We start from the raw sequence: 19,921 nt of genomic DNA on the forward strand, positions 1-19,921 counted from the left end.
TCTCTGCTGTCTTTCCACTCTCTGCTGCCTTTCCACTCTCTGCTATCTTTCCACTCTCTGCTGCCTTTCCACTCTCTGCTGCCTTTCCACTCTCTGCTGCCTTTCCACTCTCTGCTGTCTTTCCACTCTCTGCTGTCTATCCACTCTCTGCTGCCTTTCCACTCTCTGCTGTCTTTCCACTCTCTGCTGTCTTTCCACTCTCTGCTGCCTTTCCACTCTCTGCTGTCTTTCCACTCTCTGCTGTCTTTCCAGAGCGCGCGCTGATGCTGTAACTAGCACACTGTCTTTCCACTCTCTGCTGTCTTTCCAGAGCGCTCTGATGCTGTAACTAGCAAACTGCCTTTCCACTCTCTGCTGTCTTTCCAGACGCGCGCTGATGCTGTAACTAGCAAACTGCCTTTCCACTCTCTGCTGTCTTTCCAGAGAGCTCTGATGCTGTAACTAGCACATTGGTTGTCTCTTCTCTCCTCAGTCGCTGCATTCTGCTGTTATGTGAATGGTTGGCTGAGCCTTGGATACAGCCAGTACTGCCCCAAACACGCATCCTCTTGCATGCAGCCAGTAGTGTTCCAAAGCCCCCACCCCACAAACTTTTCTCATGGGATCTGCACAAATTACGTAGGTCATCTATTTTGTATTCAAAAACCGAAAGGTGACTTGTTTGCATCCCTGAGAGACACAGATTTACATAATTGCACACAAAAACACAGTTGCGCACACACACACACACACTCTCTATCTAACACCAGCCTCTGTGGCATTTCTGTGACAACATATAAATGAGCCACACACACACACAATACACAGCCTCCACCAAGACACACTCCTCAGAGTGTCCGTGACATTTCTGCAGGGACTTTCTTTCTGTTTCAGTGGCAGAAGCCTTGAAGGTTGACGACGATAACAAGCACCACAGTGAGAGAAAGAGCAAGCAACTTCCTCTCCTCTCGCTGTCCATTACCTCTGCCTGCCCTCTGGCACATTGATGACATAACTCAGCTGTCTAGCTGAATCAGTTTTGTTCTTCTGTCTCTACATGATTGAACCAGTCTTTGCCCTGAGAGCTGGTCTAAGAAAGTTTGTGTGTGTGTGTGAATCAGCAAACACACAGTCGCCATCTGATCCAATATTACTAACCTGACCCCTTCAACATCACATCCCCTCTCTGTCACCCTGGGTTGATCCTCTACATGCACTATAACCTGGGATGACAGGAAACCTAGTGGTTAGAGCGTCGGGCCAGTAACCGAAAGGTTGCTCGATCAAACCCCAGAGCTGACAACATAGAAATATGCCATTCTGCCCCATGAACCACGCAGTTGACCCACTGTTCCTAGGCCGTCATTGTAAATAAGAATTTGTTCTTAACTGACTTGCGGTGAAATAAAACTATTTTTTGCAAAAAAATAACCCCTGACCCCATATGTGGCCTTTACACATCACTCATCATACCCCACTGACAAATGAGACCCTCTGCCTCAGCATTGACCCAAGTCTGTGACACACACACACACACACACACACACCAGTCCCCCCTCCCCCATGTGAGAACTGTCTCATTAGCAGACAGTAATCAGCTTAGTGTTCTGGAACGCCCATTGGCACAAAGCTCTTTACAGACAAACCCAGTTAGAGAGAGAGAGCTATGAGAGAGAGAGAGATTGATGGGAGCAAGAGGGGGAGAGAGTTCATGAGCATAGGACGGCGAGAACGCAACACGAGAGAGAAAGTGGTAGAGAAAGAGGGAGAGAATGGAAGAAAGACTAAGCCAAAAAGAAACAAAATGGCAAAAACAAGGAGAGCGAGAGAAAGAATGAGAGGAAATGCACGAAAGAGGGCGTGTGTCATGGAGAGTGAAAAAGAGAGAGAAACCCTCTTCCGTCCACACACAACCACCCACACACATAACCACAAACAAACACACACACTCCTTAAACCACAAACATGATCATAAGAAGAAAGAGGGGGGGAATTAGAGAGAGGGAGGGAGGTAGAGAGGGAGAGAATTAGAGAGAGGGAGGGAGGAAGAGAGGGAGAGAAATAGAGAGAGATAAATAGAGAGGGAGCACATCAACGCCTGGAGAGAGGAGAGAGCGAGTGGGTCTACTGCCAGGAAAGCAGTCTTAAGGCCTTCTGCAGACTTGAGCCTGGCTGAGGCCTTAAGGCATTAGGGGATAGGCTTTTTGGCTATCCCTTTTTCCTGTGATTTGATTGGCTTCCAGACCAGTCTGAGCCCTTCCCTAGTGAATGCGAGAGGAGCCCCGACCACGTGTGTACATAAACACAGCGACCTGAGAGCTTATTAAAACGTAACAACTTTTTTTATTACAATTTTATTTGAGGAACACACACACACACACACACACGCACACACTCTTTCGCAAACTTGTCTGGCGCCCCATTGACTGGTTTGACTGCCAAGAAGACCTTTTTCTCTTAGCGCTGCGCGCGTGTGTGTGTTCGTCAAAGCATTTGAATAAAGCACTGAGAATTCAAAACACGACTAGTCTACTTAGTCATTGGATCTCCCCATTAGAGTCAACCAGACTGGCAAACGGACAGGGAACATGTATGTGTGTGTGCCTGTGTAACTAATGCACTATTATTCAGTGAACGTGATATACTGGTGTACTAAGGGATGGGACTGTCTGTTACCATATAGGCCACTGAACTATTCCTGCTGGACTTACTCAACAACAAATACACTGTCACGACAAGCTTGCATAACACACACTTGCAATGCATACACATGCATCTGATCTGTCATCCCTTACTCCAGTCATCCGTGGACGTAAGCACCCCCCCCCTCTCTCTCTGACTCTCGCTCTCTAGCATAGGAATGATGATAGTCAGGTCTCTCACTATGACCCCCATGAACAACAAAGTCACACACGCGCACACAAAAGGTCATCTATTGACACACAGCACCCACTCGTATGCTCACATGCACACACACACACCATTCCCCAGCGCTATCGGCAATCTCCCACCAAACAGGAAAGCCAAGTGTGAGTGTATGTGTGTGTGTGTGTGTGTGTGTGCGTGCGTGCACTTGCAGAACAGAGGACACAAACAAATGGGAAGATGGGAGATGCGTGGAAGAGATTGGACAGAGGGGAGTGAGAGAAGGAGAGATAGAAGGGTGAGACTGGTAGGATACCATGGAGAGGTAACTGATAGAGGGGTGGTGAAAGAGAAGACGAACGGGAGGAGAGAAGGCAAGAAGAGGGAGAGAAAGAAAGGGTGAAAAAAGAGATAAAGAGCAGGAAGGGAAAAAAGAGAGACAGAGGGCGAGAAAGACAGCGAGAGAGACAGAGAGAGAGACAGAGAGAGCGAGAGAGACAGAGGGAAAGTGAGCAAGAAAGAGAGTGAGAGAGACAGAGACAGAGAGTGAGAGACAGAGGGCGAGAAAGACAGCGAGAGAGACAGATGGCGAGAAAGACGGAGAGAGCGAGAGAGACAGAGGGAAAGTGAGCAAGAAAGAGAGCGAGAGAGACAGAGACAGAGAGACAGAGAGTGAGAGAAAGAGAGCGAGAGAGAGAGCGAGAGAGACAGAGAGAGAGCCAGAGCGAGAAATAAATAAATACTTTATTTGTATTTCTTTCATTAGCATCGCCAAGGAAACGGAGCTAAACTAAACCTACTTCCTCCCCTGAGGGCTAAAATCAAAGTCCAAAAAAACCTATCCCTCTCTACCTCCCTCCTTTCAATATTTGTTCCTGTACAACCTCAGTCTGTCTCACCAAGTCAAGTGTAGCGCTCCACTAAGGCTAACACCGCTGACTGTCCACAGTAGGCAATAAACAGCCTTTTGAAGTCCACCAAAATGAAATCAATGTCAGGACGGCTATAGTAAATATAACCAGCGTAGAGGTAGAGGTAGAGAGAGGTAGAGGGAGGTAGAGGTAGAGGGAGGTAGAGGGAGAGAGAGAGGGGAGGGGCAACAAAACGGACACAGGCAATCACAATGGGTTCCATTCAACCACTAGCCTCATACACTACAACATACAGGAGGGAATAGAATGGAACAGAAAGATAACACAGAATATTATAGAATACATGAATAGAAGACATTCTAACTGACAAGGAAAATGAAACCATATATGCTGTAACTGAATGTGGATAGAATGGAAGATAGCCCTGTTCATGCTAAATCTCTCTCTCTCTTTCTCTCTCTCTCTCTATGAGGGATTCGGTCTCTATTCCTCCTTTAAAGAACCAGATCCTTCCGTTTCCTCTCTCTCTGTGGTCAATGGGATATGTGGCTCGGGCACAGACTGACGCAACACACACAACTTTAAAGGACACACACACAAGTGACACCATTAACACGAGTAAAGTAGGTCACAGGTGACTCCAGGGGACATTACTGTGACACAGCCCAAACATGTCATTTCTGCTTTTATTGTCCCCTTCTGCTGGCCCGCATGCTTTGCTGTGTCTCTTTCATCACTCCCCCCCTACAGTATAGTGGAAAGCTGTGTGTGTGTGTGTGTGTATATAGTGTGCACACACCTGTGTGTGGTTACATCACCCAGCCCCCAGGGGTTATGAGTTGGGTCGGGATTCACCCATGTAGGGGTATTAAATTGAGCTACTTCCACTAACTAACATACAGCTGGACTCATGGCATCATAACAACATGGTGTTATTAGACAACTGACATATTCTGATCTGGCGCACAAAGATGATGTCACTCGAGTGGAATGTGGTGTTCAGGGTCAGTGTGCACCGAGAAATCATCCCACCCCTTCAAGTCTGAACAAGATGGCTTGTTTCTGAAATATCCTTGACACAGTTTCATACAAAGAGCGTAACAAACGTATCCACACCGTGAGACCACTAGCTGTGTAGAGTGATGTAGCTACTAGCCAATGAGTTATGGAGGGCAGTACAGCACTAGTATATGTCAATAGGACAGACGTACAAGCCCAAACATGAATAAAACTAGCACAGGAAGACTGGTTGAGCTGGGTTGGGTTCCACTACATTACAAATACATAGCGGCTATATAATTAGGGCTCTATAAAATCTGCTGAGAATCACGGAATCCAGACATTCAAACGGAATTCAACAACGTAAAAAAAAAAAGTATTGAACTTGAGTTCAATTCATTAAGTTGAATTCGTACTATTAGAAAATGCATTCATTTGCCCAAGATAATCAGAAGACATGAACAAAATGGATGAGCGATTCGTATTTTCCTGCAACTTTCTGAAACGACACAGCCCACTGGGCACAGGTGACAATTCAACGTCTATTCCACGTGGGTTCAACGGAATTTCATTGAAATGACGTGGAAACAACGTTGATTCAACCAGTCTGTGCCCAGTGGGAGGAATGTCACTGTCTGTGTGTTGTGTATGTCTAGTCCTCACTTTGTGTATCCGTTAGCGATAATGCTAACAATAACCATCTGCTGGTAGATAGAAAGGCTATCCCCCAAAATCTTCTCAATTAAATGTTAATTCATTATATCATGATTATTTGCATCAATCCAGTCGCAATTTGTTTTGCAAACTCTGCATTCACATGTGGGCACCAGAAACACCGCTGGCCAAACAACAGTCTATGGCTGGTGCACACATGCATTAAAAGGACAACAACACCACAAATGAGAGATTTTCCCCAGACCTCAAGTGGTACCCTGATGTTTGTTTAAGCATTCTTGTGGACAAACAACAAGATTGGATGTTCTATAAAAAAGGGTGAGTTTTAGGGTGGAAACCTGCCACGGGAATCAGTCAAAAAAGAAAACAGATTTTATAGGGCCCTATATAATGCAGCATTTATAATACACTGGAAATCCCAGGCCAATTCTGCCAAACACGTACAGTTCAAGTCGGAAGTTTACATACACTTAGGTTGGACTAATTAAAACTCGTTTTTCAACCACTCCACACATTTCTTGTTAACAAACTATAGTTTTGGCAAGTTGGTTAGGACATCTACTGTGTGCATGACACAAGTCATTTTTCCAACAATTGTTTACAGACAGATTTTTGCACTTATAATTCATTGTATCACCATTTCAGTGGGTCAGAAGTTTACATACACTAAGCTGACTGTGCCTTTAAACAGCTTGGAAAATTCCAGAAAATGGTGTCATGACTTCAGAAGCTTCTGATAGGCTAATTGACATAATTTGAGTCAATTGGAGGTGTACCTGTGGATGAATTTCAAGGCCTACTTTCAAACTCAGTGCCTCTTTGCATGACATCATGGGAAAATCAAAAGAAATCAGCCAAAACCTCAGCAAAAAAATTGTAGACCTCAAGTCTGGTTCATCCTTGGGAGCAATTTCCAAATGCCTGAAGGTACCACATTCATCTGTACAAACAATAGTACGCAAGTATAAACGCCATGGGACCACGCAGCCGTCATATCGCTCAGGAAGGAGACGTGTTCTGTCTCCTAGAGATGAGCGTACTTTGGTGCAAAACAGTGAAATCAATCCCAGAACAACAGCAAAGGACATTGTGAAGATGCTGGAGGAAACAGGTACAAAAGTATCTATATCCACAGTAAAACGAGTCCTATATCGACATAACCTGAAAGGCCGCTCAGCAAGGAAGAACCCACTGCTCCAAAACCATCATGAAAAAGCCAGACTACGGTTTACAACTGCAAATGGGGACACAGATCGTACTTTTAGGAGAAATGTCCTCTGGTCTGATGAAACAAAAAAAGAACTGTTTGGCCATAATGACCATCATTATGTTTGGAGGAAACAGGGGGAGGCTTGCAAGCCGAAGAACACCATCACAACCGTAAAGCACAGGGGTGGCAGCATCATGTTGTGGGGATGCTTTACTGCAGGAGAGACTGGTGCACTTCACAAAATAGATGGAATCATGAGGCAGGAGAATGATGTGGATATACTGAAGCAACGTCTCAAGACGTCAGTCAGGAAGTCAAATGGGTCTTCCAAATGGACATTGACCCCAAGCATACTTCCAAAGTTGTGGCAAAATCGCTTAAGGACAACAAAGTCAAGGTATTGGAGTGGCCATCACAAAGCCCTAACCTCAATCCCCTAGAAAGTTTGTGGGCAGAACTGAAAAAGTGTGTGAGCAAGGAGGCCTACAAACCTGACTCAGTTGCACCAGCTCTGTCAGGAGGAATGGGCCAAAATTCACCCAACTTATTGCGAGAAGCTTGTGGAAGACTACCGGAACCGTTTGACCCAAGTGAAACAATTTAAAGACAATGCTACCAAATACTAATTGAGTGTTGGTAAACTTAAATGTCATGTAACGGCCGTCGTCGGTGGAAGAAGGTGAGGACCAATGTGCAGCGTGGTACGTGTTCATCTTTTTAATAAAGTAAACTGAATAACAAAACAACAACAAAACAGTTCTGTCTGGTGCAGACACACAAAGACTGAAAACAACCACCCACAAAACACAATGGAAAACAGGCTACCTAAATATGGTTCTCAATCAGGGACAACGATTGACAGCTGCCTCTGATTGAGAACCATACCAGGCCAAACACAGAAATAGAAAATCATAGACAAACTAACATAGACAACCCACCCAACTCACGCCCTGAGAATACTAAAACAAAAGACAAAACAAAGGAACTAAGGTCAGAACGTGACATGTCAAGAATTGTGAAAAACTGAGTTTAAATGTATTTGGCTAAGGTATGTAAACTTCCAACTTCAACTGTAGATACAAATGGAAAACTCACTTCATCGTGGGGCGGTAGGGTAGCCTAGTGGTTAGAGCATTGGACTAGCAATCAGAAGGTTGCAAATTCAAACCCCCGAGCTGACAAGGTACAAATCTGTTGTTCTGCCCCTGAACAAGGCAGTAAACACATTGTTCCAAGGCCGCCATTGAACATAAGAATATTTTCTTAACTGACTTGCCTAGTAAAATAAATAAATAAATAAATAGTCTTAAGAAAATGCTATTTGTCCTATATTTAGACCAGACCTTCAAATATCTGAATTAGGCTAACTTTCACATCAATTCAAAGTAACTATTTTCAATTATCTATTTTAATTGAAAAGACAAGTAGTTGTCTATTTTAATGTATTTGGAAGTAAATGTGGATTTTTTATTTAACTAGGCAAGTCACAAATTCTTATTTTCAATGACAGCCTAGGAACAGTGGGTTAACTGTCTGTTCAGGTGCAGAACAACAGATTTGTACCTTGTCAGCTCGGGGGTTTGAACTTGCAACCTTCCAGTTACTAGTCCAACACTGTAATCACTAGGCTACCCTGTCGATACTCAAATACACTGACTCAAATAGACTCCCATGTATTTAACCCATGTATTTAACCCAGGTATTTGAAAATAGTATTTGGTAGACTATTTACTTTTTACAAATAACCATTACTTAAATAAAAGTGGCTGTTTTTTGCAAAAATAACTATTTGAAATACCAGGTACTGTAAGGACCGACGCCGGAGATGAGAAGCAGGTACGGGGAGTCAACATTTAATCAGGAACAGGCAGGTAACAAGACAGGCGAAGCGTTGGCACATGGGTAAACAAGAACATACGACAACAACGCTGAAGCAGGGAACAGAACAGGAAACCAGACAGATATAGGGGAGGAAATGACAGAGGTGATTGAGTCCAGGTGAGTCCAATAATCGTTGATGCGCGTGACGGGGGGCAGGTGTATGTAATGATGGTGGCAGGAGTGTGCAATGCTGGGGAGCGTGGCAGATACTCAAATACACATGTATTTGAACCTAGGTCTGGTCTAGACTAGGGTTGTGTCCATAGCATAGCTCACATCCTGACCTAACATAGGCTGAGGGGGGATCAACTGGATCTGAGGGTCCAGAAGGATCTCCAGGGTTCTCTCTCTCTCGTAGAAGTAGATATAGCTATAGCATAGAGCTAATAGTAGAAAGTCACTTTTCACAGTGGAAAAATGTTCTCATCAAACTGACCATGCCACACAATATCTGTAGCAGAATGAATTTCATAATAATCTGCAGCATCCATGAGAAGGCAGTTACTGATACATATGACGCAATTGGCAGGATGTTGCCTAATGTTCAACACTCTGTAACACTTCATTTACAGTTCAGTTTCTCTAAGTCCTTTTGAGTAGCGTCACGTTGAGAAGTTACGAACATCTCTTCATAATTTCCCTGTCAAGATGGCACCCGCGGCAACTGTGTGACTAACTGTACTGAATGTCATACCTGGTCATATACTCTAATAGGCACTGCATCTATACAACCGTCTTATTATAGATGTCGAAGGCAAATAATCCTGCAGAAACAGAAATGTGAATTACTTTGTGTATTATAATTAATGCCATTTTTTTGTAGGGGTTGATACACGTTGAAGGGAAAATCAAGTCTGAAATTTAAACGTGAAAATTACAAATTTCAGAAGCCTTTTTAAACCTCAAATACACCTTCACGTTTAACATGTGCTGCATTGCAAGGAAAGTACTCCTGCAGCAGGGTGATCAAATTAAGATCCTACATCTGTACCAAGTAAAAAAGAAGCTATGAACTGACTGCAGTCATCCAACAAGTACAAAAGGATAGTGAAAATACTGGAGGCATATAAATAGGCCTCGCCTGGCTATGGTTTCAGGTCAGGGATTCAATGACAGAGTAGACTTGTTCAGTGTGTGGTGTCCAGGTGTGTGTGTGTGTGTGTGTGTGTGTGAGAGAGAGCAAAAGAGTGAGTGACAGACGGACGGACAGAAAGAAAAAGGGTTTGCGTGTGTATGTGTGTATGTGTGTGTGTACTGTATGTGTGTATGTACTGTATGTGTGTATGTGTGTATGTACTGTATGTGTGTATGTACTGTATGTGTGTATGTGTGTATGTACTGTATGTACTTTATGTGTGTATGTACTTTGTGTGTATATGTGTATGTACTGTATGTGTGTGTGTACTGTATGTGTGTATGTACTGTATGTGTGTGTGTACTGTATGTGTGTATGTGTGTATGCACTTTATGTGTGTATGTACTGTATGTGTGTATGTACTGTATGTGTGTATGTACTGTGTGTGTGTATGTGTGTGTGTGTGTACTGTATGTGTGTATGTACTGTATGTGTGTGTGTACTGTATGTGTGTGTGTGTGTGTGTGTGTGTGTGTGTGTGTGTGTGTGTGTGTGTGTGTATGTACTGTATGTGTGTATGTACTGTATGTGTGTGTGTGTGTATGTACTGTATGTGTGTATGTACTGTATGTGTGTATGTACTGTATGTATGTGTGTGTGTGTGTATGTACTGTATGTGTGTGTGTGTGTATGTATTGTATTTGTGTGTGTGTATGTACTGTATGTGTGTATGTACTGTATGTGTGTATGTACTGTATGTGTGTATGTACTGTATGTGTGTATGTGTGTATGTACTGTATGTGTGTACTGTATGTGTGTATGTACTGTATGTGTGTATGTACTGTATGTGTGTATGTGTGTGTGTACTGTATGTGTGTATGTACTGTATGTGTGTATGTACTGTATGTGTGTGTGTACTGTATGTGTGTGTGTGTGTATGTACTGTATGTGTGTATGTGTGTATGTACTGTATGTGTGTGTGTGTGTGTATGTACTGTATGTGTGTATGTGTGTATGTACTGTATGTGTGTATGTACTGTATGTGTGTGTGTTTGTAATATAACTCCAACAACAAGGATGAAGAGGGAGGGGTGAGGAGGGGTGAGACGGATTAAATACTTCTAAACCGCCTCGGCTCAACTTTACTCCATCACTCACTGCAGCACTTACCACTGGGAGAGCAGCCACCACAGAACAGAGGCCAGGCGTGTGTGTGTGTGTGTGTGTGTGTGTGTGTGTGTGTGTGTGTGTGTGTGTGTGTGTGTGTGTGTGTGTGTGTGTGTGTGTGTGAGTGAGAGCAGTAGAATTGGGTGAATGGGTTCTTATTTTTCCCTTCCTCCCGAGTCCCAACGGTGTGTGTATATATGTGCGTCCGTGTGTGGTGTGGTGTGTTGTGTGGTGTGTTGTGTGTGTGTCGTGTGCCCCAGAGCAAGTGGTGCCCATGGCTGGTTAAGCACCTCTCCAGAAGTTCCACAGTTGGCATGGGGCATTGAGGAGGTGCCAACATGCCATGTCGCCCTTAGGCTTGCCAGGAGGCACTACAGCATTACAGAGCGATACAGGACAGTGCCATGCTACTGGTGTGTATACCACTATGACAGGCTATGAAAATGCAGGGACCGAGATCATATAAGTAAGTAGGTCATGATTTTTTGTTTCTCACTAATCCTGAGTTTTTATGCTGCCCCTTCAGAGACTTAAAAAGATTTATTGAATTGAAAAGATTGCAAAGTATCGGATCCTACGTCAGTAGTTGGAGGCAACTATTAAAGGGTAAAAGGGTAGGGGCCAGGTGTAGGGGATAGGGGGCCTGGGGTAGGGGCTTGGTATAGGGGCCCGGGATAGGGGCTAGGTGTAGGGGCTAGGGACCCGGGATAGGGGCTAGGTGTAGGGGATAGGGGGCCTGGGGTAGGGGCTTGGTATAGGGGCCCGGGATAGGGGCTAGGTGTAGGGGCTAGGGACCCGGGATAGGGGCTCGGTGTAGGGGCTAGGTGTAGGGGCCAGGGACCCGGGATAGGGGCTAGGGACCTGGGATAGGGGCTAGGCATCAGTTTAGGGGGTAGGGGAAAGGGGAGGGGCTAGGTGTCGGTTTAGGGGGTAGGGCAAAGGGGAGGGGCTAGGTGTCGGTTTAGGGGGTAGGGGCAAGGTGTCGGTTTAGGGGGTAGGGGCTAGGTGTCGGTTTAGGGGGTAGGGGAAGGGGAGGGGCTAGGTGTCGGTTTAGGGGCTAGGGGAAGGGGAGGGGCTAGGTGTCGGTTTAGGAGGGAAGGGGCTAGGTAACAGTTCAGGGGGTAGGAGCTAGGTGTCGGTTTAGGGGGTAGGGGCTAGATGTCGGTTCAGGGGGTAGGGGCTAGATGTCGGTTTAGGGGGTAGGGGCTAGGTGTCGGTTTAGGGGGTAGGGGCTAGGTGTCGGTTTAGGGGGTAGGGGAAAGGGGAGGGGCTAGGTGTCGGTTTAGGGGGTAGGGAAAGGGGAGGGGCTAGGTGTCGGTTCAGGGGGTAGGGGCTAGGTATCGGTTTAGGGGGTAGGGGCTAGGTGCCGGTTTAGGGGGTAGGGGCTAGGTGTCGGTTTAGGGGGTAGAGGCTAGGTGTCGGTTTAGGGGGTAGGGGCTAGGTGTCGGTTTAGGGGCTAGGTGTCAGTTTAGCATAGGTCGCCTTTTTCAAATGACCAAGGATCGAGGTACATTATGAACCGTTGTAATGTGGAGGTTAGAGGGGCAGCCCGAGGCATGGTGGTGAGACGGCTAATAGAGTGTCACATGGTCTTCCTGAAACATGTTGGCATGGCCTACAGGGGGATTGGATTTCCACCATCTGACTTTACAGGAAAACCACTTCACATCACTCATTGGTAAACACATGCACTCGCCCCAACCATCCAAATCGCCTTTCTCCTTTTTGACGAAGCATATGTGCAGGACACCGTAGTTGAAACATACATAAGTATGAGGTAACCCTAAACACAGATGTGTGTGTTTCAGGAGGGGCCACGTGTTCACAGCGCACTTCCCATCTAAATCATTTAAAGCTCCCATTAAAAAACACATAAACGGTCACAGGCATGCAGTCGTGTGCACTGTACACTACACATGACGTACACACCCACGAATAAACTCTACATAAACAGACAGCCTCTCACACACACTCTCACAAACACACACTCACTCACACACAGACACACACAGACACACACACAGACACACACACAGACACACACACACACACACACACACACACACACACACACACACACACACACAGTCTCGTATAACTAACCTTGTTGGGAGACACAATTCATTCCCATTCAACATCCTATTTTCCCTAACGCTAACTCTAAACCTAACTAAACCTAACCCTAAACCTAACCCTAGCGCCTATAACCTAATTCTAATTCTAACCATAACACTAATTCTAACCTTAACGCCTTCAAAATAACACTTCACCTTGTAGGGACAAACAAAATGCCTCCCAGTTGGTCCGATCTTTGTTAGTTTACTCTTCTGGTCCCCACAAGTATAGTTAAACAAGTCCTCCACACCCCCCACCCACCCACCCCACCACACGCACACACACACACCCGCACATGCTGGAGCTTGCCAGAAAGAAATCCCCACAATTACCATGGACCAGAGTTAGTTTACCTAAAATCTTAGGCCTACATAAATGCACAGACGAGACTAATAATTGCTTCCATACCACGTCGTAATCCACGGATCAGTCTGTACTTTTGGGTTCTTCACACTTCATTCACACTGGCTCTCATTCTATTCCTATCTGGCACTCTATCCTAGTCGCTTTCCTCTTTCCTCCATAAGAGGGGTACTTCCCATGCACTCCCAAAATCTATTTTTATCTGCCTTCTCTCATCGTTCCGGGACGGAGCGAGACACAATGGGAAAACAGAGGGAAGGGAAAGAAAGAGACAGAGAGAGGAGGGGGAGACGAGAAAGAGACAGAGAGAGGAGGGGGAGACGAGAAAGAGACAGAGAGAGGAGAGAAAGAGGGGGAGTAGAGAAGAGCAGAAAGAGAGAGAGGAGAGAAAGAGGGGGGAAGAGAAGAGCAGAGAGAGAGAGAGAGGAGAGAAAGAGGGGGAGAATAGAAAGAGCAGAAAGAGGATACAAGACAGAAGAAAGAAGATTAGAAGAGGAGACACAGAGAAAGGAGAGAAAGAGATGAGAGAGAGGTTGTGACGAGAGAGAGAGCGAAAACACGTTTAAGTGGAGAGGGGGGAGCTCAGTTCAGTTCAGTCCAGCCTGGCCCAGCTGAAGGGAGCTGGCAACCTACCACGGCAGAAACACCCGAACAAAAGGATCATTTATTGGAGAAGGAAAAAGGGGGAGGCGGAATGGACTGGAGGGATGAAGAGAGGAGGGGTCACTGTACAGAGGCATTTGGGAGCACTGTGAGTTAGTGAAACGCTGGCCCCCTCTCAACATTCACAGCCAACGTGTAACATTCTGCCCCATGCTGCCTGGCTTACGCGACCATGCTAACATGTTCCCAATAAGAACCCACTGTGGAGGGCTAAAATCCTCCATAAAGGCCCACAGTGTGAAGGCTAGCTAGTGCTAACGCTCCACCACTCAGTACTTTAATAGTTAGTATCGGCTTATAAATCCCCACTCAGGGTTTAACTGGGGTCTATCTATACAGATACAGTGGTCGGGCTTCTCTAACGAGCCAGCTCAGGCCAAGTTAGGAAAGACAGGCTTCTCTAATGAGCCAGCTCAGGCCAAGTTAGGAAAGACGGGCTTCTCTAATGAGCCAGCTCAGGCTAAGTCAGGGAAGACAGGCTTCTCTAATGAGCCAGCTCAGGCTAAGTCAGGGAAGCCGGGATTCTCTAATGAGCCAGCTCAGGCTAAGTCAGGGAAGACGGGATTCTCTAATGAGCCAGCTCAGGCTAAGTCAGGGAAGACGGGCTTCTCTAATGAGCCAGCTCAGGCTAAGTCAGGGAAGCCGGGATTCTCTAATGAGCCAGCTCAGGCTAAGTCAGGGAAGACGGGATTCTCTAATGAGCCAGCTCAGGCTAAGTCAGGGAAGCCGGGATTCTCTAATGAGCCAGCTCAGGCTAAGTCAGGGAAGACGGGCTTCTCTAATGAGCCAGCTCAGGCTAAGTCAGGGAAGATGGGCTTCTCTAATGAGCCAGCTCAGGCTAAGTCAGGGAAGACGGGATTCTCTAATGAGCCAGCTCAGGCTAAGTCAGGGAAGACGGGATTCTCTAATGAGCCAGCTCAGGATAGTTTAGTTTAGTTTATTAATTCGACCGGGAGCATGTTTTCATAGGCAGAGGCAACTCATTCCATTCTGAGGCTCCAGTATACAAGAAGGTACCTTTCCCAGCATTACTCCTGAACCTGTATAAGCACACATCAGCAACACCTGATCTGGTGTTGTGATTGTGTGCATCCCTAACATGAGGAAAGTAATCACTTAGATATCTGGGCGCAGGACCATAAATACTCCTGTAAACCAAACCTAGTCTAATCTGGGACACCCTAGCCTCAACAGGCCAGTTTAGTTCGATAAAGCAGCTCCTGCCTATATGAGTATGTGGACTCACCTTCAATATTACCAGGATTAGCTTATCCTGGCCTATCTGGAGCTTCCCCTTCATAAGCTTTGCTAAGCCCCCAAACCAGGAAGTACTAGCATATACTAAATGGCATTGAATGAGGGCAGTAGCTAGCACTTTCATGGAGTCCTTATCAAGCAGCTTGGACTTTCTACCCAAAAACTCCTGGCATTAACCTTCCCTAGCACCTTATTGGACATGCTCACACCTCCCAAGCTTCCATCAAGGATACATCCCAGTTAGCTAACAGAGGTTTTAGTAGTCAGCACCTCACCCTGTAACTCCTCTCTGATTTCAGAGGACCTACTCAATTTAGGTCTGAATCCAAAAATAATTGCTTCAGTTTTCCCTAAGTGCAGAGATAGCTTATTATCTCCAAGCCATTTGCTAATGTTAGTAAGCTCTGTGCTAAGTATGCTCTCCAACATAGTTTTACTTTTGTGAGACACCAGAAGTGTAGAGTCATCCGCATAAAGAAAAAGACGGCAAGAACAAGCGTCTTTCATATAATTGATATACAATAAAAACAGCAGAGGACCAAGCACGCTCCCCTGCGGAACGCCACAACTTATTGGTTTTGCCTGAGACAGTGAGCCATTAACTTCTACTACTTGCTCCCTTCCTGATAAGTAGGACTTTACCCAGCGTTAGAGGGATACTGCTTAACCCCAGTGCCTCCAGTTTGGAGATTAGGAGACAGTGGTTAACTGTATCAAAGGCCTTTTGTAGGTCAAGCAGTACCACTCCACAGAGATTTCCCTCATCAATCTTAGGGAAGACGGGCTTCTCTAATGAGCCAGCTCAGGCTAGGTCAGGGAAGACAGCCTTCTCTTACAGATAACGTTTGTCTCCTTCTCAGAGAAGATGTTTGTCATACATGTAGCAAAACGCAAGGCTATTATAGAATTTGCTATGAACTTTTATCTAAATGGATATTTTCTGTTGATAAAATTGAATAGAATGTGCAGTCCGAGACATGAAAAAAATTGATAAGCACATTTTCATGGAATAAGAATTGTTTTAATAGGTTGTTTCAGCCTTATGCAACCGCTACAAATGAACATTGAATTTTAAAAAGGTTTCATATTGCTCTGCCCTTTAGACAAAATAGATTTGCAGATAAAACCATTGCATGTACTTAGCTACAGATAGCAGCCTAACCATATCTTTGATTTAGGCTTAAATAGACAGTAACAAATATCTGATTGGTTTCTGTGTGTGTGTGTGTGCGTGTGTGTGTGTGTGTGTGTGTGCGTAATCCGGCGCCAGGTGGGCCTGAATATGAACATAAACGGACAGAACTGCTCAGTTTCATTTGATTATGTAAAAGGCCACTGTTTCATCTGAATAATCTCGACAGTAGCAGCAGGACACAGCGATGGAGGTGGGAGAGAGAGAGAGGTGGCATAAGAAGAGGCTCAGGAGAGCAACCAAAGCTGCACACAGAGCATGACAGAGAGACAGAGGGAGAGAGAGAGAGAGCGAGGACATTTAGACTACTACCTAAATATGACAAAAGGAGCAGATGTGAAAAAACAGTTCATCTTACCTGTACCATCCTTGTTTCCGTTCTGATGCGTTCGCAACTCCTCTGACTTATAGAAGTCGATGCTGGCATAGGTGTTGAGGTTGGAGCCTACACTGCCCCCCACTCCAGCCCTGGACGCCACTGCCCCGGCCCCCCCAGTCAACATGGACGAGTAGAGGCGAAGGGGGTTGGCCTGGACGGTTGAAGACCCGTCTAGGGCTGAATGATGGTTCTCTTTGTTAGCCAAGTCCAAGTCTATGTAGTTGAGGCCTTGCTCCATGGATGAAGTCTGGGCAGAGGGCAGGCCAGGCCCGGGATGGAGGAACTGCGAGGGGAGATGCTCGGCTGATGCTCCGTTTCCCCACAGCACGCCCTCCAACCCCAGACGGCGAGCCACAGCCTGGGCGTGTTCCGGGAAGAGGGAGGCGACAGAGGAAGAGTTGGAGGATTGGGGAGGGAGAGAGGGGGATTGGAGGAAGGTTTCGGAGCAGTGGCGTCTGCGGCCCTGGGCGTCGGCCCGGATCACTTTAGCGCCGTGGTCTGGGTTGGGCCCGGTTTTGGCCAGGGGGAAGTCCAGGCCCAAGGTGAGGACAGGGACTGGTGGCTCGGGGCTGGCTGGGGAGGGGGCTTTGGAGGAGGTGTTGTTGGACATGGAGCTGGCAACGCTGTTGTTGTTCAGGCTGAAGGCCATCTCTGTATAGTCCCCACAGGAGGTAGGGGATTCTGATTGAGTCACCACAACGCGGGTAGTCTGTCTGTTTATCCTGGGCCCTGCTTCAACCCCCTCGGGTTCCACTTGCTGCTGAGGGGACACCCTGAGCACACCGCGGGCCTTGGGTGCCAGGGCCATGGGAGGGGGCGTAGGAGGGGTGGGGAAGGAAGGGAAGCCCAGCAGTGTCAGGGAGAGGGGCGAGGGGGACGGAGAGGGCCCCAGGTCCATGTTGACATACTCAGAGGCTGATGGTGGGGTGAGGGGTGTCAGGGGGGCAGAGGGGCTGCGGGAGAGGGGCAGGAACCCCCCCAGGCAGGACGTGGGCTGGTGTGAGGGGCGCTGGCTGGAACCGCGAGGGAGGGACATTCCATGTCTGAGTCCCCTCCCTTCCCCACCTCCTGGCCCTCCTCTGAACTGGATGCTCACATACTCCCCTGGGCTCTTGGGCTCCGGGGGGAGGGGGTTCTCACGGACCCTGGGGAGGGTGTTGGCTTTGGAAACGTCCACAAACAGGCTGACCGGCCGGGTCCTGGCTCCCCCTTGCTGGCCCTGCTTGGGGGCCGCCCGTCTCTGCTGGAGGAGCCCTATGTCTTTAGAGTGAGCTCCCCCACCTGAGGGGCCTGCTCCCTGGGAAGACCTGTCCTCATTCTCCCCTAGGCTCTCGCTGCTGGCCGAGCTGGAGGAGTATGAGGACGAGGAGAGGGACAGGTGGCGACCTTGGACCGCACCCAAATTGGGGTCCTGACGACCACCCACTGCTCTGCCAACCCCTCTACCACCACTGCTCCCATTGGGCCTCCTTCCTCGGCCGTCCTCAAAGTGTCCACCAGGTGGTGTGTGTTTGTAGGAGCGGGGCAGTGAGTAGTAGGAGTAGACCATCTTGGGAGCCTGCTGAAGGGGATGGGGGTCTGTCTGAGGGGCCTGCTGAAGGGGATGGGGGTCTGTCTGAGGGGGGTGCTCGGGGGGAGGGGGGCTGCTGTTGGCCGAGCGGGCGCTCATGGGGGACATGTTCATGTAGTCGCTGCCCGCCCGGCTGTCCGCGCTGCTGCTGCCCACCCAGGCCCCGCCTGCCAGGCCACCACGCTGGTCCGGAGAGCAGCTGCTGTTGGGTGACATCATCATGTAGCCGTCTCCGGGAGGGGGCCGGATCTGTTGTGGCGGTGATACGCTGTTGTTGGGTGTCATGGCCATGTAGTCGTCCGCCAGCTTGGACTCGTCAGCAACCGAGGCGGAAAGAGAGTTGGTGAGGTTGACAGGGGGTTGGGTCACTCCTCCCGGGAGCATGGACATGTAGCCATTATCCCGCACTACACCTCCACCTCCACCCAACTCTCCAGCCACATCCAGGTACCCCCCTCCTCCCCCCTCTCCACCTGGGCTTATTTCAGAGTCTCTCCGTGAAGAGGAGGAGGTGGTGAAGGACTCCCTGCTGGTGCTTCGTGACATGATGGCGTAGTCGGCCGCATCCTCGTCCTGCTCCTCCTCCCCCCTGCGGGGCCGTGGGGCCAGGCGCTCCAGTGCCATGGGGGGCAGGGACGCCCGCTTGCTCAGCAGCCCCCTCTCAGCCTCACATTCCCGGCTGGAGGAGCGACGCAAGACCCTCTTGGTCTGGGCCTGGTGGGAAGGGGCTGAGCTGGATGCACCAGCAGGCAGACAGCCAGATGACGTGGCTCCACCACCACCACGCTGACCCATTAGGGTGTAGTTAGCAGCCTCATCGTCCAGGGGTTGACCGTGGCCGCCCGACCCGGCTGACCCTCCAGGCATGTTGGGGAAGGGGGCCAGGAGAGAGTGGGAGGATTGCTCCCCAGGGCTGGAGCCGTACTCGTCCGAGGAGCCATAGTCGCTGGGGGAGCCCGACACGGAAGCGTTGTGCGAGGGGACGCGGCTGTATGCACTGGACCCTGCTCCACCACCCCCTCCTCCGGTCGCACCCACCACTATCCCAAACTCTGAGCCGTGGCCGGAGCTGGAGGAGAGGCTGGGGGCCGGGGAGGGGGATGGGGTGGAGACAGAGCGCATCAGGCCCATGGGCTTGTTCTTGGCCAGGGTGGGGGCCGAGCGGGCCGATTTGGACCTGAGGATGGGCGTGGTGGAGCAGGACCCGTTGGTAGTAAGACTGGAACTCTGCCCTACCCCTCCACACGCTCCACCCACACCTTCTTCACCTTTACTCCCGTCGCTTGCTGTGCGTGACCTGGGGAAGCTGTGGTGGGGAGTGGGCGATGCATTGGCACTGTTGCCCCCAGTTCCAGCCCCTCCAGGCGGCTCAGTGCGGGGCCTGCGGGTGAAGCCCACCTGGCTGGGGGGCGGGTTGGGGTGGTGGCGTCGCGAGGGGACGCTGATGGGGTTGGAGGCTGTAGCGCCCCCTCCTGGTCCGGAGTTGGACTGCGACTTGCTGCGTTGGCGGAACTCCTCGCTCAAGGCCTTCATGGCTTCCAGCAGGGTCTCATGCATGTTCTGGGCCACCACAGAGTCATCCACCTGCATGAGACAGAACACAGTTATACTCTATGGGTTCTCTTTTCCTTTAAGTTTAGCCAACATCAAATGGTCATG

At 48.4% G+C, this 19,921-nt stretch overlaps 1 protein-coding gene across 5 annotated transcripts in view; it reads right to left on the minus strand.

The window, feature by feature from the left end:
• The window catches only part of LOC139416085 (insulin receptor substrate 1-B-like), a 79,393-nt gene that overhangs the window by 39,410 nt on the left and 20,062 nt on the right, over positions 1-19,921 (minus strand). For 3 of the 5 annotated variants that reach the window (XR_011635055.1, XM_071164347.1, XM_071164349.1), the window contains exon 3: positions 16,672-19,846. Coding sequence is in view for 3 of the 5 variants with exons in the window: in XM_071164347.1 (XP_071020448.1) it covers positions 16,672-19,846 (3,175 nt within the window). In the remaining 2 variants the exon portion in view is untranslated. Of the gene's footprint in view, positions 1-13,246; positions 14,240-14,429; positions 16,466-16,671; positions 19,847-19,921 lie in introns of those variants that run through there. The other 2 variants (XM_071164346.1, XR_011635057.1) reach the window with 2 other exon arrangements.

The sequence above is a fragment of the Oncorhynchus clarkii genome, chromosome 9 (genome assembly GCF_045791955.1).
Source record: "Oncorhynchus clarkii lewisi isolate Uvic-CL-2024 chromosome 9, UVic_Ocla_1.0, whole genome shotgun sequence".
In the NCBI taxonomy this organism is placed as follows: domain Eukaryota; kingdom Metazoa; phylum Chordata; class Actinopteri; order Salmoniformes; family Salmonidae; genus Oncorhynchus; species Oncorhynchus clarkii.